General features: G+C 46.3%; 1 protein-coding gene across 3 annotated transcripts in view; it reads right to left on the minus strand.

Moving 5' to 3' along the window:
• The window catches only part of CFH (complement factor H), a 712,377-nt gene that overhangs the window by 439,038 nt on the left and 245,899 nt on the right, over positions 1-27,440 (minus strand). For all 3 annotated transcript variants that reach the window (XM_073582879.1, XM_073582878.1, XM_073582877.1), the window contains exon 9: positions 15,694-15,876. In XM_073582879.1, the coding sequence (XP_073438980.1) occupies positions 15,694-15,876 (183 nt within the window). The remainder of the gene's footprint in view (positions 1-15,693; positions 15,877-27,440) is intronic.

The raw sequence follows: 27,440 nt of genomic DNA on the forward strand, positions 1-27,440 counted from the left end.
CGATCTTCTGATGGGCATGAAACCCATTCTGGTAATTGGTGGTGGCTAAACATCTAATCATTGTAGGCTGTATCCTGGATCCATCACTGTGTAATATGGGTGAGATCCTCCCTTGTTATATGCCATGTGTGCAGACTATAATTTAGAAGGAGGTATTAATGTATCCTGTATATCCCTGAATGGGAAGGTGTTTTATACATAGGTAGTGTACCTCAATTTACAAGATGTGCCACTCTTAAGTATTTAAGCTACTGTCTTTGCTGCTAGAGTGTCTGTGGAATCTAGTGTCCTTTTTGAATAAGGAAATGCATTGTGTTTTGTGCTCTGATTGAGCCATCGCTATACTATAGACTACGAAGCATTCACTCCTATTGACTATGAGGTAGGATATGTATGGCTCCAATGGCCTGTTGAATTGTGAAAGCATACTTTAGAGGGATGGGTGAGTGTGGTCCCCTAATACCTGATAAATGCCCTCACATTAACAACACTACGGGAGAATAGATCTTTGCGGTCACTTTCTGACTATTTGAAAAGTGGAATCTGATAGTCTGTATATGGTTGTTTGTCTTTTGTTATGTGAACTTTTATTAGGATACTATCTGTTTCCAGCCAGCTAACGCTCGGCATGCTCATTGCTATCTAATTAAGGCTGCTGGTGATTAAACTAAAGTAAATAATGACAACATTCAATAGCGCTTACGCAGGTGGTAAATTAAATTAAAATGAAGTTAATAACAATAATAATCATTCAAAATCTGAATAATACTAATGATACATTTTTTTCACAGTGTAAAATCAAAAACAAACTGGATTCAGTAAGACGTGTGTTTTTTATTCATTCCAGCATCTAAACAAATTTCATAACGAAACATAAATTAAGTTAAAATTTCTCTGTAAACACAATTAAATGTATAGTCATTTTCGTCATTTTCAAAGATCTTTCCTTGACTTCTACCAGGTACAATTTGAACTGAAAGACCTTTACAACTTGTTAATCTAGAGAATGCAGTGTATAATTGACCATGTGTGAATACAGGATCAGGTAGGAGAACGCCAATCTTATCGAATGTTTGTCCTTGCGATTTTATAATTGTCATGGAATAAGCCAGACGAAGTGGGAATTGTTTTCTTGTTAACTTAAATGGGATATCGCAATTTTCGCTAGTGTCCAATGGTATTCTGGTAATGTGGTGGGGGGCGGGATTAGGTGTGGTAATGTGATGGGCGGGCGGGATTATGTGTGGTGATGTGGTGAGGGGCGGGATTATGTGTGGTGATGTGGTGCAGGGGCGGGATTATGTGTGGTGATGTGGTGGGGGCGGGATTATGTGTGGTGATGTGGTGGGGGCAGGATTATGTGTAGTGATGTGGTGGGGGGGCAGGATTATGTGTGGTGATGTGGGGGGGCGGGATTATGTGTGGTGATGTGGGGGGCGGGATTATGTGTGGTGATGTGGTGGGGGGCCAGGATTATGTGTGGTGGGGGGCGGGATTATGTGTGGTGATGTGGTGGGGGGGCGTGATTCTGTGTGGTGATGTGGTGGGGGGCGGGATTATGTGTGGTAATGTGGTGGGGGGCAGGATTATGTGTGGTGATGTGGTGGGGGCAGGATTATGTGTGGTCATGTGGTGGGGGGACGGGATTATGTGTGGTAATGTGGTGGGGGGCAGGATTATGTGTGGTGATGTGGTGGGGAGCAGGATTATGTGTGGTGATGTGGTGGGGGGGCGGGATTGTGTGTGGTGATGTGGTGTGGGGGCCGGATTGTAAGTAGTAATGTGGTGGGGGTGGGATTGTGTGTGGTAATGTGGTGGGGGGTGGGATTTTGTGTGGTAATGTGTTGGGGCGGGATTGTGTGTGGTAATGGGGTGGGGGCGGGATTATGTGTGGTGATGTGGGGGCGGAGCTACTGTGCAGGGGCCGGATTAGCGAGTAATCACGATGCCTCTATGTAATGGGGGGCGGGATTATGTGTGGTGATGTGGTGGGGGCGGAGCTACTGTGCAGGGGGCGGGATTAGCGAGTTATCACGATGCCTCTTATATATAGATATTTCCTTTTTAAGAAATTGAAATAAAGTAGATTAATTTTATCTTTATTTTTTCCAATTTGGGTACTAGCCTGCTGCTCATCTGTATCCTGGATCACAAGCCTCCCATAGCCACTGCTGTGATTAATCATGTACGTTCCCATTCCTGTCATCACTTCATCCAATTATTCATTCGCCATATTTTTACTAAAAGCCTGCACCTTCCCAGCAGCAACTGTGTAGGAAACCACATTACAGTTTTGCAAGGTGTTTATGATGCCCCTAAAAAAAAAAAATTACACACTGTGTTGATATGTACCCCCAGGGGGAAATGTTTGTCAACCCATACACTTAGTGCATGGGCATTTCAAGTAGAGATGAAACGTTCCTCTGTAATGTGACTTTTTTATGAAACACTTCCCCATGTTTCTTCCAAGGGGGATTGCAGTGCGTGCAAATTAGGGCCATGCCTTGCATTCACTTCATTGACAAACTTTATGGTAATAAAAAATAAAATAATAATGGAAACTTTTGTTTCATGTTGCCATCCAGTACATGGTTTCAAAGGCTTATTGGGGTGCATATGACTTGGCAGCATGACAGGCCTTGCAGTCAATGCATAAGAAAAGAGTATGGAAGTACAAAATGAAAAATGTGAAGTGGATTTTCCTGTGTCCATCCAGTACCTGGGTTCAAAGGCTTATTGGGGTACATATGACTTGGCAGTATGACAGGCCTTGCTGGCAATGCATAAGAAAAAAGTATGGGAGTACAAAATGAATGATGTGAAGTGGATTTTCCTGTGCCCTTCCATTACGTGGCTTCAAAATCTTATTGGGGTGCATGTAACATTGGGGCAGGCCAGGACTTGCATTCAATGCAACATTTTTTCAGGAAGCCCTCCTGTACCTCTCGTGAAAAGGGGTATTGGGGTGCTTCTTAATTCTTGGCAGCCCATCCACTCACTGCATAGGCAATAACAGCATAGGAGACCCACTGTTTAATGGCCCTTTAAGAAGATTAATGCTGCCTGATGCCCCTGTAAAAATAGGCTCTGTGACTTTAAGAGTCCCTCCTGCATAAATGAAACAAGATGTGTCTACTTATGGGTCACACACCACATGGCCCGCTGGGGTTGTTAATTGTTACAATGACATTTCCCAATGATTTGTATTGTTTGAAAGCAATGTTAAAGTTGCAAAACGCCTCAAAAACGCTGTGTTTGAACATAGCCTAAGTGGTGGACGAACATTTTTGTTTTGGGTTAATTATTTTGGCTTAGATAAAAGTCATTAGCCTGGAAAAGATATCCGTTAACATATTTCCCAGCAAAATCCATTTTGGTTTCGTTTTTGTAGGTTTTTTGCTGCGCCTCTAAAAAGGGCATGAAACTCTGACAACATTGTTTAGAGCTTTGACCTAGGAGTGAGAAATGCTTCCAGGGAAATTATCATGATTTTCCCGTGTCATTTGAGCAGTGTTTCCATCATTTTCTGATGATTTTAGACCTTGAAAGGACCCCCGGGGGGATCGCAGTAAATATGCTCGGGTCTCCCATAGACTTACATTGGGCTCGCTGTTCTGTCCGTTGGGCTCGCTGTATTGCAATTTGCTCGACCTGAGCAACGAGCACCTGAGCATTTTAGTGCTCGCTCATCACTAGTAACAACCATTCACCCCTTGTTTGGATGAAAAATTCAAAAAAGAGGAATGCTCAAGTCACCACATGGTTGCTGTCCCTGCAAAACTTCAGTTTCTCGGTGAAACATCAGGCAGGAAAGTCACAGGAAAATGCGGATGCCCTATCAAGGGTCGTCTGAATGGTTACAAATGTTCAACCCCACAAGTTTGAACAGAGGGAGTATGTGAGGCAGCGACTCGTGTGATTTGCGAGGGTCACTATGTGTCCCCCAGGATGCTCTCAAAAGCGCATTAGATCTGCTGGAGTGCCTTGAGGTTACAGCCTGTGAGTCTCAAGGCAGAATAAAAGTAAGCTTGACCTGGTTAAGTTATTTGGCCAAGGAATTGTTCAGAAAAACCCGCTATGGGCTTTTATTTTTTAAACGGACTGCAAGAAGGTAGTGGAGCCGGTCCATTTCCTCCAGCCCGGATCTTGCAAGTGGCCCATCCCCACAGAGTCGAGTTGAGGGGAAAAAAAACCTGCAGGACAGGGTTTGGGTGTGTCTGTCTGGAGTTTGGATGGTGTAGAGCAAACAGCTCTGCAAAAGCTCTACCTGTGTGAAGGAACACAGAGCCCAGTGGAGCGAACTCCTGGCATCCCGCAGCATAATGTGGTGGTGCGGTCGCCCTCGGCAACCGGACACATTTATGGACTGTTTTGCTTCCCGGCTGTGATCCAGAGGACACTGTTTCTTTTGTTTGTAAGCTTTTTTTTACATTAAATCCTTCGTTTACTTTGAACTTTCCTGGGTCACTGCCTCATCACTGCACAGCGTGGACACCGCTGCACTACAGCACATTATACACATTGCATTATATTTCATCTTTGGGGCGCCAGGGTGTGGGAACACTATGGTTTGTTGCCACGACTACCACCCTGGCCGCCTTACAGATGCTTTACTCATGTAAGGTGGCATGGATACATTTTTTTCGATTCTTATGATTTTTCAGCATCTCAGATTAGATATGCATCAAAGATTTGCATTTATGAGACCCTAGTCCAGCTACTGTCTAAGCTTTTGCTAGGAACCACATCAAGCTGATGCTCCACTAATAAGCTGATTGAGCCTATTTCTCTGTGATTCTTAAAGAAACCCACAAAGAAACTCTTCTCTGTGGTGAGCAAAATGACTTCAGCTACAGCCAAATATGTCAATTTTTTATTTATCAATCCAAAGAACGGGCTGCCATTTTTCAGTATAAATGTTCCTATGTTTAGTTCATAGTTGAATCACTTGGCATTGGTCCATGAAGGTGTGGATTTTTAGTCAACGCTAACTATCGACTATTGACATTTCAATGAAATTAAACGCTATGGCAGGAGACTCAGGAGGACTCTGACACGAAGAAATAGAAAAACTAGACTGTTGTTTTCCAAAATGTATGAGACAAAGTCAAAATCCTTCAGGGAAAACAACTTGTGGACAGATGAGACCAAGATAAAGCATTTTAGTAAACCTCATCATTCTACTGTTTACTGAAAACAAAATGAGTTTTTACAATACAGACAAAAAAATAATTGTGTGTAACAAAACATGTGTAAATGCAATAATTTTCCAGAAGAAATAGATCATGTTCTGGAACAATTTAAGGGGTGCCAATATGTTCAGCCATGAGTGTACATGCTGATGACTCCCAAATATACATATCATCTCTTTACATTATCCCTGCATTACTACAAACAGTGATTGTCTAGCTGCTCTCTAATGCCATGTCTAGAGATGAACGAACTTGTTCGGAAACTTTTGCCAATCTCAAATTCTGCACGAACGTAGAACAATCGGATTTGTGTTCGGTTTCCCAAGCATTTTCACTCAAAGTCGGCAAAATTCGCTCAAAGATTGGTAAATGATAGCGTTTCCACTAATGCTTTTGTTCTAACTTTATCTAGGATTGAGGTGCTGTGTGATGAGCGGGGGTGGGACATGATTTACGAGAGGAGGGGTGTGTCTAAGTCAGAGGAGCTGTGGAGTATAATTTTTTTCTTTTCTTTCTGTAATAACGTAATATGTGTGCGTTATGGCAGCCAGTCAGGGCAAGGAAACTAACCAAACAAGGTCTTCTGTGATTGACTGCTGAAGTCGCATGTCCCTGTCCATATAAAAGCAGACATCTTGCTTTGCTGGCACCATTTTCTCAGTGTAACAGCACATAAAGGCTGCTACTGCTGCTGCTACTGAAAGTGAACTTGTCAGTTAGCTAGATAGGATCCTGTCCTGTGTGAAATCGATCTTCCAGAATTTAAATAGATTGTGCCATAAACTGTGTTGCAATCAGGAAGCGTTAGGGTATGTGCACACGTTGCGGATTCTGCTGCGGATCCGCAGCAGTTCTGCAGGCATGGTACAGTACAATGCTAAGCAATGGGATTTCAAAACCGCAGTGCACATGTTGCGGATTTTTCCACACGGATTTGCTGCGGTTTTAAATCCGCAGCATGTCAATTGTTTCTGCGGATTCCACAGCAGTTTGACACCTGTTCCATTGTCCAGGTGTCAAACCACAGGGCAAAAACCGCAGGCAAATCCACAGATAAACCGCATGTCACTTTACCTGCAAATCCGTGCGGAAAAAGACGCAGCTGAATCTACAATGTGTGCACTCACCCTTATTTGCGAATCTAAATAATTTGTAACAAAACTGTGTTGAAATAAAGAATCAGGAGGCCCCAGTTGCTCATAAAAATCATTAGGAATAAGAGAGTGTCCTGAAAAACAATCTAAGAAAAGAAATAGTGATTGTTCATTTTGAGACAGGTGATTGATATGTGTGGACCTAATGTTTCGAAAAAGCAGGTTAAAAAAGGAGAAGGGTACATGCAATATGACTGGGGAAAAGGGAGGTCATGGTGGAAGGGGGATAGGCTTGGTGTTTGACGTGTACTTGGTAAGGTGATAATGTTAATGAAAACTCAACTGAACAAGCACTGTCTCGTCCTATCCAAAGACCACTAACATCTGTTACTGGTGGGCTACTCCACTCTCTTTCCTTGGCAGCCACACTGTGGTATGCCTTGTAAATGATGGTCATAAAGAGCATTTGCTCCAGTGGATGGCAAGCACTGCAGCAAGTGGCCTCACCTCCTCTTCCTCCACCTTAGCATCACATGTAAGGGTCGACCAGGGTGGTATTCATGGCTGAGGACTTCTGCTCCAGCACACCCTGGCTTCCCCGCACATAAACATAATGTCCCTTAGCCATCATACCTGTGTCCTCAGGTGCAGCATCGTCAGGTTCTCCTCTGCGCCACTGAAGGCTGTCTGCAGACGATTTCGCAAGAGTTGAGACACAGTCCATTTCAACTTGAAACTGAACATCTTTACTGTTTCCATTTCTCAGCCCATCCAAGTATTTCACAGCATTAATCACAGGTTGTACATCACATGTATCTGATTCTTCATCTTTCCATGTGCTACTTGCCACGTCCTCCAGTCCTTTATGGGGTAATAGCGCCTTTGGTGGTACTGCAGCATCCTTCTTGTCCAGACTCACTCTATTCGGGGATCCCCTTGTCCATTTTGCCCGGATCGAAAGGCATCAGCCCACACAATGACCTGCCATAAATTGGACAATCTGCGCCCTGTACTCTTCTCGGACCGCTTTCTTTCTTCTCTTCCAAACTGCTGCAACACTGATACTTAATACTGTAGTTCTGTCCTAAGGATCCCCGGATGGCTGGGCTTCACTGCTTTCTTAACATTAAGGTACTGCAGTGGCATCGTGGGCCTATAACTCATGTGGACGGTTCAGGCGCCCAGGCCCTTCTGACTCTACCTATCATCTCTCCTTCCTTACCACACAGCAGCCCCTCCTACAGTTTAACTATTCACATGCCAGTTTCCTATTCCTACTACGCTATATACAATCCCATGAACTCTGTGCCCCCATCTTGTGGCCAATATTATAACTGCACTGACCCTATACATAGCAGCACAAAGAAACATCTTCTCAAATATACATTTAGTAGGAAATGGTAATACACATAATAGTGTAGCAGTACCATTATACATAAACGGTAAAACAAATAATAGTGTAGCAATACTATTATATAGAAACAACTATATATACACTTATAATATAATATACGGCACCGGGATGAACGAGAAAGGAAAGGTATAGCCGTAATATAGCATAGTCCCTACATTCACACAGTACAATCCCCAGAGGTGGCACCTCAATTACCCTTGTTTCCACCCATGTTACAAATTTCCAAATTCCCAACTGACTTTGGGGAACCACAGATGGGCCATTCTGTAGAGATGTTAACACATTCTGTTTCATGGGAATCAAATGTCTGCTCCAAAAAAATCACAGAATTCAGAGGAGTAAAGCATGCCCAAAACATTTTCCTGTTGAATCTGGGGCTGGACGAAGTAGGATCCTAGTAGAATTCAGTCTCTTGTCAACTGACGTTAATCCCAGGGGGTGGAAGTGATCCTGATGAGATTTAGATATCAGAGGCATACATGAACATTACTGTGGGTCAGGGCAGGAAGAGGAGGAGGGTGACTCCCAGGGTGAGGAGTGGGAGAACAGATAGGATGACTATGAGGTTGTAGATTCCATTTGGTATGAATCCAGAGGTATGCAGCTGAGTAGCTGAGCAGAAGTGGAGGAGGAGGAAGATCAGTAGGTTACATCGCGGCATTCCCATACAGACACAGCAAGCTGTAACCAATGCATCCTCAGTCACAACTCTGGCTGTGGCCATCACTAGTTGCGAGTGCAATTTGTAGGGGTGGAAAGTGTTGATTAGCTTGAGTCTTTTTTTGAGACTACAAAGCTTGACCCAACTTATGATATCTGCCAAATTTGCCAAAAAAATGAAGTAAAGGCAAAAATTACATGCATGAAGTGGCACATGTATGATCAACATGCCTTAGTGTGCGCAGATGGAGATCTCGACACCAAGATCTCGGGAGATGAGATCTCAGCACCGAGATCCCCATCTGCGCATGCACCGCCCCCTGCAGCCATTTCCCCAGAGTCCACTGCACAGGAAATCATGAAACTGGGGGGCTCTGGCCTTTCACAAAATGTCAGCAGAGCCCCTACAGCACCAGAGACACCCGCAGGAGCACCGAGCAGCACCGCTGGACATCCCATAGCACCGCCGGGCATCTGCAGCACCGCCGGACACCCCTTCATCCCAGTCTGTGGCCTGCAGCAATGGTGCCAGTATGGTATATTCGCACTATAAGACGCACACCCAGTTTCCCCCCAAATTTTGGGGAAAAAAGTACGTCTTATGATCCGAAAAATATGGTATGTCTGCCAGGGTTCATTTCACCAGTGATAACTGGACGAGCAAACATGGCCTGGAGCCTTACATCTTGCTTACCGGGCACTGGGTTACTCTGGTGGCAGTGGGGGGGGCGGTCAAGTGGCAGCTCCACAAGTTTTGGAATCCCCAAGTCTTGTGGGACTCTGTTATGAATGAGTCACCGTAGGAGGCAAAAACAGAAATACTAGCTAAGTCCAGAAAACCAGAGAAGTTGGCAGACCCCTGAACCTATCAACAACAACTAGCAGTAGCCATGGGGGGTTCCTACGGTGCCCTAGACCCCTCGATCACAGCCGGAGAACTACATAGTCTAAAGACAGAAAGGGAAATCTAAACTGCCCCAGTTTAGAGCATACCCCAAAGCAATAGGCAGCCCCCAACATATAATGACGGTGAAGCAAGATGAAAAAACACTCACACAAATAGAAAGATAGGCTGAGCAAATGATGGGGCCAAAGCTAACTAAATAGGACAGGATAGGAAAGCTGCTGTCTGCAATCCGCCAAAAACCCTATCAAAACAAGGGCCAACAGGCTGATAGGGAAAAAGGCCCTGAAGACGCTAGGCTTCAAAAAGACTATATCAGCACTCAGGTGTTTTCTGAAGACAGAGCAAAAAGGAATTCAACTCACCCCAGCAGGGAATGGCAGAATTCAGAAAAACAAGGCAAAACAAATCAAAACACAAATGCAAAAAGCAGTGCAGAAAACTTAGCTTTTGAGGAGCAGGAATCAGACTGGTCTCCTAGAATCCCTCAGAGAGATCACCAGCAAGGCAGAAGGGCGTCGGCTGCCTTATATCCAGTCAGCAATTCCAGTCACCCAGTCATCATCATCATACCCAGGTGCTTGGTAATCAGCCTCACTACCTTCCTTCACCAGTAGAGGGAGTTCATCAGACCTCAATGGTGAAGGGGAAAATGAACTCACAACAGGACTCTTTATCTAACACTTTCCCCACTCCTTCTGGCTTCTCCACCTCCTCTAGGGCATCCAACTGTTTCATCAACATCTCCCTTAATGAGACACACATTTCAACAGTGCAGAAGGGATCATTCCACCTCCGTGCTGCACAGCCAGGGCTCATCGCAATCAGGCAGTGTTACAATTAATTTGCCTTGGATATCGCAGTCTCCCAGCTCAAGAGTTGTGGACAGCTATCCAGGCTCTGCTAGAGCAATTGCTGTCTCCTCTAAACCTGGAGCAAGGGAAGGCCATGTGCAATAACTGTGCAAACCTGGTGGAGACCCTATACTAAGGCATCCTCACACATGTGCCTTGCATAGCTGACATCTTTAACCTGGTGTCACAGCAACTTATCAGCCAGTATCACGTCCTGGATGAGTTGCTGCAGAAAGCACGGTCACTGTGTGCTCACTTTCACTGATTGCATCCACAACAGAGGTCTTTAAGCCTACCGGTTAACCATTTAATTTGCGATGTTCCGACGCGGTAACAAGAACGAGCGAGTGATGGGATATGGGAAATTAAGAAAAGATCTGAGTTAAATATTACACCAAATAGATGTGCTGTGTGGCAATAATGGTAGAACCATACACAGAAATTGTAATATTGGGTTTGTGAAGGTTAGTAGGAGAAGGAATCTAGAGATGGGAGAACCTTTCAAGGCTTGGTTCAGTTTGCATTCCACGAAAGGACCGATGTTCATCGAACGTATCTGAACCTCATTAAATTCAATGGTAGGCAAAACCAAACACATAGACCACACCTTCAGGGGGTGGCAAGAAAGCTCAAATTAGGGGCAGACACTATGAAAACTGAAAATTGACCCACAGTAGAAGTTTTATAATGGCACAGCAGTCAGGCATGAGCCATCCATAAGACAGGGTCTAAGTCAGCATTTAAAGCTTGGAATTGAAGTTTCAATGAGGACCTGGTGGTTAAGGGAGCAGTGTAAGCCTTCTTAGCTGGGAGACCTAATACCTCATCCACACTCAGGTGATACAAACATCAGTTTCTTAGACTACTATTGGTAGAAAAAAGTAAGGATAGTAACACAGGTAGGTGACTGATCAATTGACCCACAGTAAACCATTTTATAGTGGCACAGCAGCAGTCAGCAATAGGTCATGTATGTGGTATCAGGGTCTGGATCAGCATTTAGAACTTTGAATTCAAGTTTCAATTAAGACAAGGTAGCTAAGAGAGCAATGTAAGATTTCTTATCTGGGAGCTCAGTTATCTTTTGTAAGGCTGGTTTCACATTTGCGTTTTTTTTCGCGGTATTTTAGCGCTAAATAGCGCATGCGTTTTTTTTCCTATACTTTGCATGGGATGCGCTTATGTGCGCATACACATGCGTTTGTACGCGTTTTTCCGCGCATGCGTTTTTTTGCGGTATGCGCTCGGGCGCACAAAATGCAACCTGTTGCATTTTTTGGGCGTCCGACTTGCCTCAAAAAAACGCATGCGCGCGCAATGCATTTTTTTACAGCAAGACACCCATTATAAGTCTATGGTGAGCATATGTGCGCATTGGCATGCTTATGTATGTGTTTTTTTGCACATGCGTTTTTTTTTTTACCATTAGTTTAGACAATGGAATTTAGGGGTTTGGGTTAGAGTTAGGGTTAGTTAAGGGGGTTTAGGGTTAGGGTCAGGGTCAGGGTTAGGGTTAGGATCAGGGTATGGTTTGGTTAAGGGTTAGGGTCAGGGTTAGGGTTAGGATCAGGGTATGGTTTGGTTAAGGGTTAGGGTTAGGATCAGGGTATGGTTTGGTTAAGGGTTAGGGTTAGGATCAGGGTATGGTTTGGTTAAGGGTTAGGGTCAGGGTTAGGGTTAGGATCAGGGTATGGTTTGGTTAAGGGTTAGGGTTAGGATCAGGGTATGGTTTGTTTAGGGTTAGGGTCAGGGTTAGGGTTAGGATCAGGGTATGGTTTGGTTAAGGGTTAGGGTCAGGGTTAGGATCAGGGTATGGTTTGGTTAAGGGTTAGGGTCAGGGTTAGGGTTAGGGTTAGGATCAGGGTATGGTTTGGTTAAGGGTTAGGGTCAGGGTTAGGGTCAGGGTTAGGGTCAGGGTTAGGGTTAGGGTCAGGGTTAGGGTTAGGGTCAGGGTTAGGGTTAGGATCAGGGTATGGTTTGGTTAAGGGTTAGGGTCAGGGTCAGGGTTAGGGTCAGGGTTAGGGTTAGGGTTAGGATCAGGGTATGGCTTGGTTAAGGGTTAGGGTCAGGGTTAGGGTTAGGATCAGGGAATGGTTTGGTTAAGGGTCAGGGTTAGGGTTAGGATCAGGGTATGGTTTGGTTAAGGGTTAGGGTCAGGGTTAGGGTTAGGGTCAGGGTCAGGGTTAGGGTTAGGATCAGGGTATGGTTTGGTTAAGGGTTAGGGTTAGGTCAGGGTTAGGGTTAGGGTTAGGATCAGGGTATGGTTTGGTTAAGGGTTAGGGTCAGGGTTAGGGTCAGGGTTAGGGTTAGTAAAGTCATGGTTTGGGTTAGTGTGAGGGGCCACCTAATGTTGGAAAAAAACGCAAACGCGGTAAAAACGCACTAAAAACGCATACAAACGCATAAAAACGCTGCATTTTTTTCAAGCATGCTCATAAAAATGCTTGAAAAAAACGCAGCATCTGTATGCGTTTGTATGCGTTTTTTCAATGCGTTTTTTTGCGGGAAAAACGCGCTGCAAAAAAAAGCAAGTGTGAAACTAGCCTAACACCTTGTTTTTCCAGCCACACTCAGATGACACAAACATCAGTTTTATACAGTACTATTGGTACAAAAATGTAAGGAAAGTAGCACAGGTAGTTGACTGAAAGTGAGTGCAGGCCTGCCTGTCTGAGAGCCCAAGTTACACTGGCAACCCACCAGTTGTAGACTCAACTTGGAGTCTCCACATTTCAAAACATAATTGCCACACACCATTAAAGTGGCATCAATTTTCCCAGAGAAGAAACAGTATAGTAGGCCTCTGACACACCTTCTACTACAGACAACCCACCAGACGGAGACCCAACCAGGAATTTCCACATTTCAAAAAATTGTTTGTAACATCAGCAGCAGTAGCAACAGCAGGCACATAAAGCCCCCGTTACACATAACGATGTCCCAGCGATCCCACCAACGGTCCGACATGATGGGATCGCTGGGACATCGTTAGGCTGATCACTGGTGAGCTGTCACAAGACAGACCCTCCAGCGATCAGGACCAGCAACGCTGGTTTCTAATGTAAACACTGGGTATCCAGGAGCTGCGGCTCCTGGATACCCACTATTTACCTTGGAAACCGGCGTACGCGCTGGTTTCCAAGGTAAACAGCGGGTATCTAAGAGCCGCGTGACTCCTGGATACCCGCTGTTTACCTTGGAAACCAGCGTGTATGCCGGTTTCCAAGGTAAACAGCGGGTATCCAGGAGCTGTGGCTCCTGGATACCCGATGTTTACATTAGAAACCAGCGTCCAGTGTCGCTGATCGCTGGTCTCTCGCTGACACATGCAGCGATGTGTGCTGGCCAGCCGGAGACCAGCGATCGAAAAACGGACCAGGCCAATTGAGCACTATTAGTTATAACCGGCAGAGGGGCCGGTCGCTGATCCCCGTCACACACAGCGATCTCACTGGCGAGATTTCGCTGTGGCGTCACAAAATCAGCAATCTCGCAAGCAAGATCGTTGTGTGTGATGGGGCCTTAAGACACCACAAAGATGGCACAGACTGCAATATTGCGAGATCAATGCAAGACAGTATAAACAACACCATCGCCTCGTCATTAAAAAACAAGGCTTAATGACCTCTTGCTGTGACAACCGAAGATCGGCTACCACGTAAGCTGAGTCACTGACAGCGATCGTGCGGGCACAGCTCCTGTGTCCACAAGATCATCATTACAATAGCAGCACATCATATTTCGGCAAGTCATTACTAAATATGACGTACCTGTACATCATATGTCGTGAAGAGGTTAAAATGAATGACTGCATTATCATGAAATATGAGCTTCCTATTGGAAGGGTCACTACTTAGGTAAGCCCTCTTAAACATTAAGGCAGAACCACCCAGTAAGAATGGCTCTGCTCTGGAGGATGTAAGCTCTCCATGTATGAGATGAACGGCTCTTCTTCTGTCCCATATAAATCTACTTGTACTCTGAAGCAGCTATGTATAGCTCTGGGTTATAGATAAAACCTCTCTTAATGGCCTGTACTGTTTACTGGTAATACTGGAAGGATGAATTCACACTATATTTGTTCCTTATATTTATCAAAGAAACAAGAAAAATTTCCAGTGTATGTATAAATATACCTAATCAGTCATGAAGGGGTTAATATGTATTTTTACTGCTTGGGTGTTAGGCCTTTTCATCATTTTATCTTTATGGATTCCTGGCATTACCCCATACTTAGGTATACTATTTATCCATTGACATCAATGGTCTGCTTTGGTTGCATGGTTTTGTCACCATTTATTGGCTAATTTATATATTCACTGCTTGTTTTTAGTCATCACCCTCTATTTTTTTGCACTATGAACAGATAGTTATTTCTTTGTCTATTGATGAGTTATCATGCTTCTCCTCATAGTGTAATTTGTTCGCATTCTCCATTACAGTATAATCCATGGCTAGATTGTTAGGCTATTAGTTTTGCGTGTTTTCAGGAAAATTTATGACTTCCTTCATAATAGCTTCACATTTATAGATGGTTGTACTGTGCAAGTGATTATTATTATGCAGCATACCATAGTTTCTAGGGACCACTTTTGTAATTTGTCAGTCTTTTTACGGTGCGGTGTAGCATCCTTTTAGTTGGCGGCTTCACATATTGCTTTTTAAAAAATCTTTTCTGGATTTTCCATTTTTGTATTTTGTGCAATTTTTTTATTTTCGTATTTAATAAAAATGTTCCTGGTTCATTATGTATTATTTCGTCCTGTTCGTTTCCATGTATTTATATGCTGAACCTCATGTAGTGTTTAGATGGTAAAACTTTATTTTAAAAAGATCACTTTGTGATACAGCATCTCAATATTGCTTATTAATCAAGAGTAAAGAGGCCTAGAATGAATTATGGAATTACATTTAATTTATAGTAAGTGTTTATTTCCTCTGTTAGGATGGGTCATATTTATACCAATCCCCCATCTAGCATATGGTTGTGGGGGCGAAGTGCAGCATGGGTGTGATTGTTTTTTACCTGAATGTAATTAAGGTCATGGAGTTTTTTATTACAAATATGGTTCTGCCTCCCATTAAGAGAAATTTAAATTTTCTCAAGGAAATCTTAAATTTTACATAATGTCGGCAATTTGTATCATGTAATTGTAATATACACTTTGATAAATCCACAAACTGACACTAATTTCATATTCTCTTCATAGCAAGTGGGCCTGTGTGTCTCAAATGCCTGGAGTGAATTTCAGTCCCAGTCCAGACCTGGTAGGAAGCAGCAGCTTGATAAAACAAGGTTTCTCATTTCAATGATTCTGTCCATATCGGTTAGCAATAAGTGGTGATTGTGCAATGCCTCCTATTCATCAATGTGCCAATCATCCAACAAGACTTGGTCTGAATCTTAATGTTTTAAGTGGCAAAAAACAAATCCTATTCTACCTGGCATGTATGCCCCGCTTATATGCCACAGATTGGTGCTTGAAAATGTATTAATTTGCAGATCTTAGCAACACCCGCTAATAACTTGATTTGCACAACCCTATATATCCTAAAAATAATCAAATATACTTACTAGAACATTTTGCTGCAGTGAATTCTCCATTAGGGAGACATGTTCTGATTCCACTGGTCTTTCCATCTGGTGTTCGAAAGGGAGATTTACACCTAAAATTCACTTCTTCTCCTTCCAGATAGGTCCATTGTAAATCTACAAGTTGAGCATTTTCAAAATACGCCTTCGCGTTGGAACATTGACCTATAAGATACAAAGATATTTTATATGAGTTCCTATTTGATTTAGCATTGTTACATGATGGTAATTGCACAATGTTCCTTCCAGCATCTGCGTATTTTCAGGTGTGGAATATTTGCTGCAGAAATTTTTGCAGCTGTCACATCCATCTGATAATTAATTGCAGAAATCCATGCACATTGTGCCTTATCAATCCCAGTAAGATATATGTAAGGAATTTTTTAGTTACATAAATGGCAGCAATAACTTATTTCATTGGTATCCTAAGTTACCGTGTAAAAATTGGGTTGGGGTCGCTAAGGCAATAGCCACCATAAGGACACGATCACACGTTCAGTATTTGGTCAGTATTTTACATCAGTATTTGTAAGTCAAAAAAGGAATGGGAGAAAATCGCAGAAGTGGTGACGTGTTTCTATTATACTTTTCCTCTGATTGTTCCCTTCTAGTTTCGACTTACAAATACTAATGTAAAATACTGACCAAATACTGAACGTTTGAACGTGGCCTAACAGAATAAGTTTTTATTTACCCTTTAGGCTGTGTGCACACGTCCGGAATTCCAGCGGATTTTATGCGATTTTGCCGCATTTGTTCGCCACGAAAACGCAGCAAAAACACTGCAAAAACGCATAAAATAAGCAGCCCGTTGAATTCAATGGCATTCCACACATGCTGTGCTAATGCTGCATGTTTTTCCGCCGCAAAATCGCATCACGGAAAAATACGCAGCAGGCTCATTCTTTGTGCGGAATCGCGGGAATTCCGCAAACATAGGAATGCATTGTTCCGGCTTACTTTCCACATGAGGCTATGGCCACCATGCACAAAGTAAGCGGAAAATACACAGATGGTACCCAGGGTCTGGTGGAGAGGAGATTCTCCTCCAGGCCCTGGGTACCATATCCCTGTTACAAAAAGAATTAAAATAAAAAATGGTGATATTCTCACCTTTCGGCACCCCGCACAGCGTCCCCAGGCCTCAGCGATGCTCACGGCATCTTCCGGTCCCAGTGATGCCTTGCAACAATGACCCGAGATGACGTAGCGGTTTCGTGACACTGTAGCGGTCTCGCGAGACCGCTACATCATCAAAGGTCATTCTCGCAAGGCATCGCTGGGACCGGAAGATGCCAGGAGAGTGGCTGAAGCCTGGGAACACTGCGGGGGATGCCGGAAGGTGAGAATATCACCATTTTTTATTTTTTTTTAATTATTTTTACCATTATATCTTTTTACTACTGATGCTGCATAGGCAGCCTCAATAGTAAAAAGTTGGTCACGCTTGTCAAGCACTATGTTTGACAAGTGTGACCAACCTGTCAATTAGTTTACCAAGCAATGCTACAGATCGCTTGGAAAACGCTAGTATTCTGCAAGCTAATTATGCTTGCTAAACGCTAGATTTTCACGAGAAATACGCAGGAATTACGCATGCAGAATTCTAGCGCGTTTGCCGCAGCAGGGAGTTGCGGAATTCTCAGCGGAAATTTCCGCAGCAATTCCACAAGGTGTGCACATAGCCTTAATAAGCTGTTTATTTGAGGAACTACAGAAATCCTAAACTTCAGGAAGAATAATTGTCACATGCTAAGATGCAAATAGCCTCTTCAGAGAAAAAGAGGACCTAAACTCTAGTGTCACCTAATGAAAGTAACAATCTGAAAAGTCAATATCGACCCTTTAATGAGCCTTGCCACATGATTTAAGACAAAAGACAAACCAAAATCTCAAATTGCAGATTCAATGTTTTGGAGTGTTGCCTCTCCTCAGTGCAGAGCATGAGATCTGATTTAGCACTCCAAGTCAGAGGGAGGGAATCAGTCACCCAACTAGGCTACAGCATGGTCTTGGTTACTGCTGGCTTTTAAAGTGGTTGTCCACTACTAGGACAACCCTATACTTAAACTAAATGTTATGTCCCGATAAAATAATAAAGCCTATACTCACCTAACATGCAGGTGCCGTTCTAACAGTGTTGGCACTCATTGTGCCTCCCTGCTCAGGGCCCTCTCGTATCGCGCCAGGTAGCAGTAACCGCCAGTGCGACACCCTGCACAACTCTAGTGTTTTCCTCCCCACCCTGGGTGGTTAGTGGCGTACGCCGAAGAGGTACTGTGTACACTTGATTGTACATATTTCATCCTTTTGCCAGAACCGCAGCCGCGGTGCTGAGCGATGATGGTCTAGAGGAACTCTAGTCCTATGCCTCTGGGACAGAGTTCTGTGACTTTTAATTAGCACTCACCCAGCCAAGCTCTGTGAGTTCAACAGGCTCCAGCGTTTGTTTTAGTGGATCTGTGGAGCAACAGAGTTCGCTTCCATTCACACTGGGTGAAGTTAACCCACGTGTGAGCAAGCGTTCATTCATCTTGTTCCGCCATTACTCAGCAGCAGGTTCCATCTCTGCACAGTGGACCCCGGGCTGCAAACGCAACTCATATATCCTTTTATATTATTTGGTGCGTTCCGCAGGCCCTAACATTATACTAGCACCAGGGTCAGCAGCTGGAGGGAAGGTTGGCGGCTCTCGAGCACTCAACCTCAGCTTTGGATCTTACCGCAGTCGCTGTTCAGGCAGAGATTGTCTCCCATGTGCCCACTGCCATTCCTGCCCCGACTTTGTCCTGCCTCCCAGTGCCCGAGAAGTTCTCAGGCGCTAGTGCCTCTTGTAGGGGTTTCGTGAGCCAGTGCACAATACTGCTGGAGCTGCTGGCTGCACAATTCCCCTCCGAGCAGGCTAAGGTGGGATTTATTATTTCCCTCTTGTTGGGCAGGGCTTTGGAGTGGGCCACACTGCTGTGGGAGTGTGGTGATCATGTGGCACAGAGTGCCTCGCAGTTCTTTGGCACTCTGAAGCAGGTCTTTCTGGGACCGTGAGTCACCCATGACACCGCGCTCCAGCTACTGGCATTTTCACAGGGCTCGTCCATGGTCTGCCACTTTGCCATCCACTTCCGGACGCTGGCCTCTGAGTTGGAGTGGCCAGATAAAGTCCTCATTCCGGCATTCTTGAGAGGTTTGGCTGACAATGTGAAGGATGCCACGGCCACCAGGGAGATTCTCGCCACACTGGAGGAGCTTATCACCGTCTCCACCCGTATATATCTTCACTTTGCCGAGCAAAGGTTGGAGCAGTCCCAGTGTAGGCCTAGGTTTAGGTTGGCACCCAGTTTTGCTAAACCTCTGAAATCTCCCGATCGGGCATCCGAGCATCACGGGGCTTCCCGTGAGGGATCCAGGCCCTGGTCCGCTTGAGCTCCTGTGATCTGTCATGCTTGCTGGCAGTCCGGTCACCTTGCCAACTGGTACCCACAGCAGCTAGGAAAATGCTCGTGCCTAGTGGCGGTAGGAGGCGGCTCACTAGAATCAGCGGTGTTTTCCTCCAAGCTGTCCTTTAAGGGGACACTTGAGTTTAGTTCTTCCACTATGGCGGTGGAGGTTTGCGTGGATTCCGGAGCGGAGGGCAATTTTATGTCATCTGCCTTCACTCAACGGCATGTAATACCCCTTGTTATGATATCTATACAAGTCACCATCAGAGTGGTGAATGGTGCAACTCTATCCTCACAGATTACCCACCAGACCGCCCCCTTGTTACTCTCAGTGTCTCCAACTCATCAGGAGACAATATCCCTCCTCGTCATGCCCGAGGGTATCGACCAGGTTCTTCTAGGGGTCCCCTGGTTGCGGTATCACTCTCCTCACATAGAGTGGTCCTCGGGGAGGATTCTTGATTGGAGTAAATCATGTGAGGGTAGATGCTTGAGGGAGCGCGTTCAGGTTGCGTCCACCGAGGTCTCCGCAGATCTTTCCTCGCTCCCCAAACACTATCGTCAGTATGCAAACGTGTTCTCCAAAAAGGTGGAGGAGACCCTTCTACCGCACCACCCCTATGACTGTCCTACTGACCACTTGCCGGGTGCTGTGCCTCCCCGGGGTCGAGTCTACCCCATGTCTCTCCCGGAGACAGAGGCCATGTCTCAATATATCAGGGAGAATCTGGCAAGAGGATTCATTAGGAAGTCAGTATCACCAGCGGGGGGCGGGATTCTTCTTCGTCCAGAAGAAGAATGGAGAACTGCATCCCTGCATCGATTACATGGGTCTTAACACCATCACCAATAAGATCAAATATCCTCTTCCCCTGATATCGGAAGTGATCGTTAGATTACGGGGAGCGAGAGTTTTCACCAAATTAGATCTGCGGGGGGCCTATAACCTGATACACATCCGTGAGGGGTATGAATGGAAGATGGCATTTAACACCAGCGATGGCCATTATGAGTATCTGATCATACCCTTCGGTTTTTGTAATGCGCCGGCCGTCTTCCAGGACTTTGTCAATGATATCTTTTGGGATATGCTCTCCACCTCGGTGGTTGTCTATCTGGATGACATCTGTTGTGAATTCGCTTTCTGGCCTCCCTCTGGTTATTACTGAAGGTAGTGGAGCTGGTCAGATTGACAGAGGGATTGCTAGTTCTCTTTCTGGGCTCCCTCTGGTGGTTACTGGAGGTAATTGAGCTGAGCTGTTTAACAGAGGCTTGCCACCTGATAATGAGGACGACGATTGGAGATCTGGGGTTTCAGATGGGGATTTAAGACAGCCGACTCCCTCTATCCCTGCAGGTGATTTCTCCTTGCCTCCTGAGGTCTGATGTTTACAGCTCTGTCCCTGCATGTTCAGCTAAGTGTTCATTTGCTATTCTGTTTGCATTTGATCTGTTTTTTTCTATTTCTGTTTGTGTGGGTCAGCCAGCTCCGGCTGGGGCTGTGCTGAATCACTGTCCATATTTTACTGCTTGTGCCAGTTTGTTTTTGTCCCTTATTAGATTGGCCTCTTTTTGCTCTGCTTTCAGAATATACCAGAGTCCTGATTTAGTGGGCAAAGTCGTGCGACTTCAGTGTTTTTTGCATCAGACGTGTTGGACTTTTTGCAGGGTTTTTTGTGTGATTGCAGACAGCGTCTTTTCTTTCCGGTCCTGTCTAGTCAGTGTTGGCCCCATCATTTGCTCTGTCTATTTTTCTGCCTGCATTTGTGTTTTCACCTTGTCTCACCGACAATATATGTTTGGGGGCTATCTATTCCTTTGGGGTCTGCTCTGGGGTAGTTTAGATTTCCCCTTTCTTGCTTTAGGCTTAGTTAGCTTTCCGGCTGTGCCGAGGCGTCTAGGATCATCGTAGGTACGCTCCACGGCTACTGCTAGTTGTTTGGATAGGATCAGGGGTCTGCAATCCGCTTAGTTACCAACCTCTCTGGTTTTCTGTGGCTTAGCTTGGGCTTGCTCTCCTCCTCGGTGACCCAATCATAAAAGACGTCCTCATCTTGGGAAATTACCTGTTTGAGCAGGAGTCCTTGCCTTTCCTGGGCTATATCATCTCTGCCCAGGGTTTGGCTATGGATCATGCCAAACTGCAGGCTGTAATGGACTGGCAAGAACCCCATTCCCTTAATGCGGTGCACTGCTTTTTGGGTTTCGTAAATTACTATCGCCAGTTCATGCCCCACTTCTCCACCTTGGTGGCTCTCTTGGTCGCCCTCACCAAGAAGGGAGCCAATCCTAAGGTGTGGTCGGAACAGGCCTCCAAGGCCTTCTCCTCCATCAAGGCCCATTTTGCCAGCGCTCCCATTCTACATCGTCCCGATGTGGACAAACCCTTTATTTGGGAGGTGGATGCCTCTTCAATCGGTGCTGGAGCGGTCCTCTTCCAGAAGGACGCTCAAGGTCGGTAGCAACCCTGCTTCTTTTTCTTCAAGACCTTTTCGCCGACGGAGAGGAACTATTCCATCTGGGACAGGGAATTGCTGGCAATGAAGTTGGCCTTCTCGGAGTGGAGACTTCTCCTGGAGGGGGCTCGGTTCCCCTTCCAGGTATATACCGACCACAAAAACTTTGTGTACCTGCAGACGGCCTAGAGGTTAAATTCTCGCCAGGCCAGATGGTCGCTTTTCTTCTCTCGGTGCCACTTCACCCTTCATTTCCTGTCCGGTGAGAAGAATGTCCGGGCCGATGCTCTCTCTCGCTTCGTAGTGTCATCGGAGAAGGAGGAGACAGAGCCTCGGCTGATCGTCCCATCCGAGAGCCTGAGGACTGTGGCTCCAGTTGCCCTAGAGTCGGTGCCTCCGGGCAAGACTTTTATCCCTGCCTGTCTGCAACCGGAGGTTCTATCTTGGGCTCATGCTTCCAGGGTAGGTGGACACTTTGGGATGAAGAGGACAGCTGAGCTCCTGGTGAGAATGTACTGGTGGCCACATATTGCCCGGGACGTCGGAGACTACATTCGGGCTTGCGTCTCCTGTGCCCAGAACACTTCTCTCCGGCAACGACCCGCTGGGCTGCTTCAGCCCCTGCCAGTGGCGGACAGGCCCTGGGAGATGGTCGGCATGGACTTCGTGGTGGGTCTGTCCAAGTCCAGGGGCATAACGGTTATCTGGGTTGTCACCGACCATTTCTCCAAAATGGTGCATCTGGTGCCTCTCGCGAGGTTACCTTCTGCACGTGGTCTGGCAGCGCTGTTTATTAAACATATCTTTCGCCTTCATGGTATGCCGGATAAGGTAGTGACCGGGGCACCCAGTTTGCGTCTCGGTTCTGGAGAGATCTGTAGTCTCCTCAGCATTGAGCTGAATCTCTCCTCGGTCTATCAACCCGAGACGAACGGGTTGGTAGAGAGGGCCAACCAGACCCTAGTCACATACCTGTGACATTTTGTCTCAGCCAGGCAGGATGACTGTCAGAAAGTTGTGGGAAGCAGGGTGTATTGCAGTCCGCGCTGCCGAGATTGACAAATCAACTGGGATACAAGATGTTGTAGCAGTGTGCTCCTTTATTTCCTCCTACGCGTTTCGGCGCCCTTCCTGGCACCTTCCTCAGGGATATCCCTGAGGAAGGTGCCAGGAAGGGCGCCGAAACGCGTAGGAGGAAATAAAGGAGCACACTGCTACAACATCTTGTATCCCAGGTGATTTGTCAATCTCGGCAGCACGGACTGCAATACACCCTGTTTCCCACAATTTTCTGAAGGTTTTTCCAAGTGTGAGTGGTTGGTGGAGGTCCTGCAGCAGCTGATTCTGTGATATGCTCTCAAGCCAGTTGTGGGTGACACAACTGGTATAGGTGAGTGGAACTGTATTATACCGCTCATACTTCAAGTGTCACTAGTGATAGGGCACTATTACGCCTCTTGTTCCCCCCACCATTTTTTGTTTTGAGGCAGGATGACTGGGCATCCTTGCTAACGTGGGTGGAGTTTGCGTTGAATAACGCTGTTGCCGATTCCACCGGTCAGACCCCATTCCTCCTGAATTATGGCCAGTATCCTCGCGTCCCTGTTCCCATGCCCATGTCTTCCACCGATTCTAGGGTGGAAGAGTGGATGGTGGAGGCATGTGACATTTGGGACCGCACTCAGGATGCCATCCGGGCCTCCAAGGGGTGAATGAGGGCCTCCGCCGACGCACACCGGCGCCCTGATGCAACCTTCTCCCCTGGCGACTTAGTGTCGCTCTGTCCGTAACATCAGGCTGCCGGTCTAGTCCACTAAGTTCGCTCCTCGCTACATTGGTCCATGAACAGGTCAACCCTGTAGTCTACCGGCTGGCCCTTCCCCCACGCCTGGGTATCACTGATACCTTCCACATTTCTCTCCTTAAGCCGTTTCACATGTCCCGGTTCTCCGAGTCATCTGCTGGGACAACAAGCTTGTCCTCGGATGAGTTTGAGGTGAACGCCATTGTGGGCTGCAAGGTGGTACATGGGAAAAATTATTATCTGGTGGATTGGAGGGGTCATGGCCCAGAGGATAGGACCTGGGAGCCAGTGGAGAACATCCGAGCTCCACTACTCATTGCGGCCTTTGAGCGTAGCAAGGCTCAGTGGAGAGGAGGGCATGGGGGGATAATGTTAGGCGTCGAATTTCTCCCACTGCACAGGGGGAATCTCAAGCCATGTCCTCTGAGGTCTCCCATTCCTCTGCGGCCGCAGAGATTCCTGCTCAGCAGAGACGTTGGTCCAGACGTCTTGCCCAGGCTAATGCTAGGCATCTGGTTGCTCCTTCATGCTTTGCTGTAACACCATGTTTGAGTCAGCAGCAAGCAGACGCTCCAGAGACTAAGTCCTGTATTTTGCCTACTGAGCATGCTCGTGGGACGACCTCTCATTGGAGGTCGGAGGTCACATGCACAGGTCCTGTTCCTGCTCTAATTGGTCCACTGGGAAGGTCCCGGAAGGAGGCCACTATAAAAGAGTCGCATGGCCCCTCGGCCATGCGCTATTATAGACTCTTCTGGCTTATGGTGTGTATGATGACGGATGTTTGTTACTGAGAATGACTCATTATGAAACCCCTACCCTTGGTTATGTCTGTTGTTAGGGCTTAGAGGTTAGAGTCAGTGCCTGTCAGTGGTCAGGCTATACGCCACAGTGTATCCCAGTCCTCTGCACTTTCTAGCATCCGATTGTGCCTCCCTGCTCAGGGCACTCTCATACCGTGCCAGGTAGCAGTAACCGCCAGTGCGACGCCATGCGCAACTCTAGCGCTTTCCTCCCCACCCTGGGTGGTTAGTGGCGTCCGCCGAAGTGGTACTGTGCGCATTTGGCACGATTGTATATATTCCATCCTTTTGCCGGCACCGCAGCCACGGCGCTGAGTGCTGATGGTCTAGAGGAACTCTAGTCCTGTGCCTCTGGGACAGAGTTCTGTGACCTCTAATTAGTGCTCACCCAGCCGAGCTCTGTGAGTTCAACAGGCTTGGCGTTTGTTTTAGCGGCTCTGTGGAGCAACAGAGTTCGCTTCCATTCACCTTGGGTGAAGTTAACCCACGTGTGAGCAAGTGTTCATCCACCATCGTGTTCCGCCATTACTCAGCAGCAGGTTCCATCTCTGCACAGTGGACCCCGGGCTGCGAATGCACCTCATATATTATTTTATATTATTTGGTGCATTCTGCAGGCCCTAACATAGATGGAGTCACTTTGGACTCTGTCTGGTTTCTGTTCCAGTGGTGCCTACTTCTTTTAGTTGCCTTTTTACCCGCACAAGTGTGAAAGACACAAAAATGCCTAAAAATATGGATATCACCGCAACAGACACAAAAGGCATCCAAAGTATCTTCACCTGCCTCATTCTAGTAGGTGGTACCATGGGAGAGTTTTGTCTGAATTGCATTTTTGTGGGATTTAAATGGAAACACTGGCGTAAGTGCTAAGCGAAGAACACAAGAATGTGATCTCAGCTAGAGATGAGCGAAAATTTTGATGTTCGGTTCTGCTAACGATAGCCGAATTTGCAATATTTGCCGAGTTAATCATCGATTTAATAAATAAAAATAGCCGAACACACACCACACAAAAGCTGGTGTTTCCCACGCTATGTGCCAGCGTGGGAAACACCGGCATAGCGCTTCTGATTGGTGATGAAATCATCCCCGCTGGTCAGAGAGCCACGGTTTCCACACTGTCAAAAAACAGCATGAGTGCTCAGCCGGGATCGTAGGTATAACATTTACCTCTAGTCACTGGTGTTAACTGATGGGACTAAAGCTACCATCAGCTGACACCTGCAGCCACTAATAACAGTGAGAGCAGGAATGGCTGTTGGGATAATTTATCAGTTGCTCCAAATAAGTAATTTAAAAAAAAATCTGGCCTGGGTTCTCCTGCTTTTTTGATAACCAGCCAGGCAATACTCACAGCTGGGGGCTGCAACCCTCAGCTGTCAGCTTCATCAAGGCTGGTTATCAAGAATAGAGGGATCCCCACACCATATTTTTTCATTATTTAAATAAATAATTAAAAAAAGGCGGATGTCCGTGCACAGTCTTCGCACCTTATGGAGCAGGCTTGTTAACTCTGGATAATTACTGAGGAAGCACTGCACCACCAGATTCAAGGTGTGAGCCAGGCAACGTATGTGTCTGAGTTTTGAAAGGGCTATGGCTGCCACAAAATTCCGGCCGTTATCACTAACTACTTTGCCTGCCTCAAGATGTAGACTGCCCAGCCATGGCTCAGTTTGTCACTGCAAGTAGTCGGCCAGTACCCCCGCAGTGTGTCTGTTGTCGCCCAAACACATCATTTTCAACACAGCCTGCTGATGCTTACCACTAGCTCTTCAATAGTGGGACACCTCGTGTGCAACACCTTCAGCTGCGGATGGAGTGCTCGTGCGACTGCGCTCTGTGGGCGAGCTTTCACTTCTGGAGGAGGAGGAGGGGGTCGAACGCCTACAGCCAACTGTTTCCTATACCATGGGCTAGGCAGCACTGTCCCACTGCCACTGTCCCCTGTGGACCCTGCATCCACCACATTAACCCAGTGCGCAGTGATGGACACGTAACGGCCCTGGCCATGCCTACTGGACCATGCATCTGTTGTGAGTTGCACCTTTCCACTCACTGATTGCTTGAGTGCATGGACACTGCGGTCTTTCACATGCACGTGGAGGGCTGGGATGGCTTTTCTTGAAAAGTAGTGCCAACTGGGGAGGTCATAGCGTGGTACTGCGTAGGCCATGAGCTCGCGGAAAGCTTTGCTTTCAACCAACCAGTAGGGCATCATCTCTAACGAGATTAGTTTGGCAATGTGGGCATTCAAACCCAGTGTACGTGGATGAGAGGATGAGCACTTTCTTGTCCTACTCAGAGTCTCTGGTAGGGTGAGCTGGACTTGAGAGCTGCATATGGTGGAACTAGCGGTGGACATGGTGGACTGAGAGAGGGTTGGTGATGGTGATGGTGTTGGTGGTGTTGCTGATGGCCTAGATTCAGTCTTTCACAGCAATAACATTGTGATTCCATGACTGCTTTGCCCTTGCGACGACACCTCGACATTTGCTGCTGGTGGTGTGCTAACCGGTTGGCTTACAGTGGGGGAATCGATGTAGCGTTGCTGACTACCTTCATTCGGAGCAGGTGCACATGTGGTACGTGAGGTTTGGTAGTCCATCCACGCTTGCAAGTGCATGGTGTTTAAATGTCTAAGCATGCAGCTGGTATTCAAATTTCTCAGATTTTTCCCTCGGCTAAAGGTCTTTGCTCACTTCTTACAGATAACTTTTGCCTGATCATTAGGGTTTTGTTAAAAAAAAGTGCCACACTGCACTCTTCCTACTATGGAAGACATTTTGAGACCTTGCACGCTGTGCTAATTTGACCGTCTGGCCAAGCTGTCCTGCAACTCTTTTGGTTTTTGTAACACGTTTTTGGACTGCTACGGTCATGCCAGATAACAGCTGTTGCGATGTCGTTGCCTGCTGCGGATCCTCCTCCTCCTCTTCTGAGCTATTGGCAGCGGCAGCCTCTTTCCCCAATGGATGCCAATCTGGGTCAACAACTGGGTCATCCATCACCTCATCTTCAATTTCATGTGCACCTTCCTCTGTGTCACCGTGTAAGGTGGTATAGTATGTGGGAAGGGGCACCTGAGTTTTATCAGGGTCTGATTCTGCCTCAGTACACTGCAAGGACAATGTAGTGCTCTGAGTGAATGTACCAGCAGAAAAATCTAGCAGTGGCTGTGCATCAGTGCACTCCATGTCAGATTCATCTTGGACTGGGGAATTCA

This window comes from Dendrobates tinctorius, unplaced genomic scaffold (assembly GCF_039654945.1).
Source record: "Dendrobates tinctorius isolate UK_male_01 unplaced genomic scaffold, ASM3965494v1 ptg000074l, whole genome shotgun sequence".
NCBI lineage: Eukaryota > Metazoa > Chordata > Amphibia > Anura > Dendrobatidae > Dendrobates > Dendrobates tinctorius.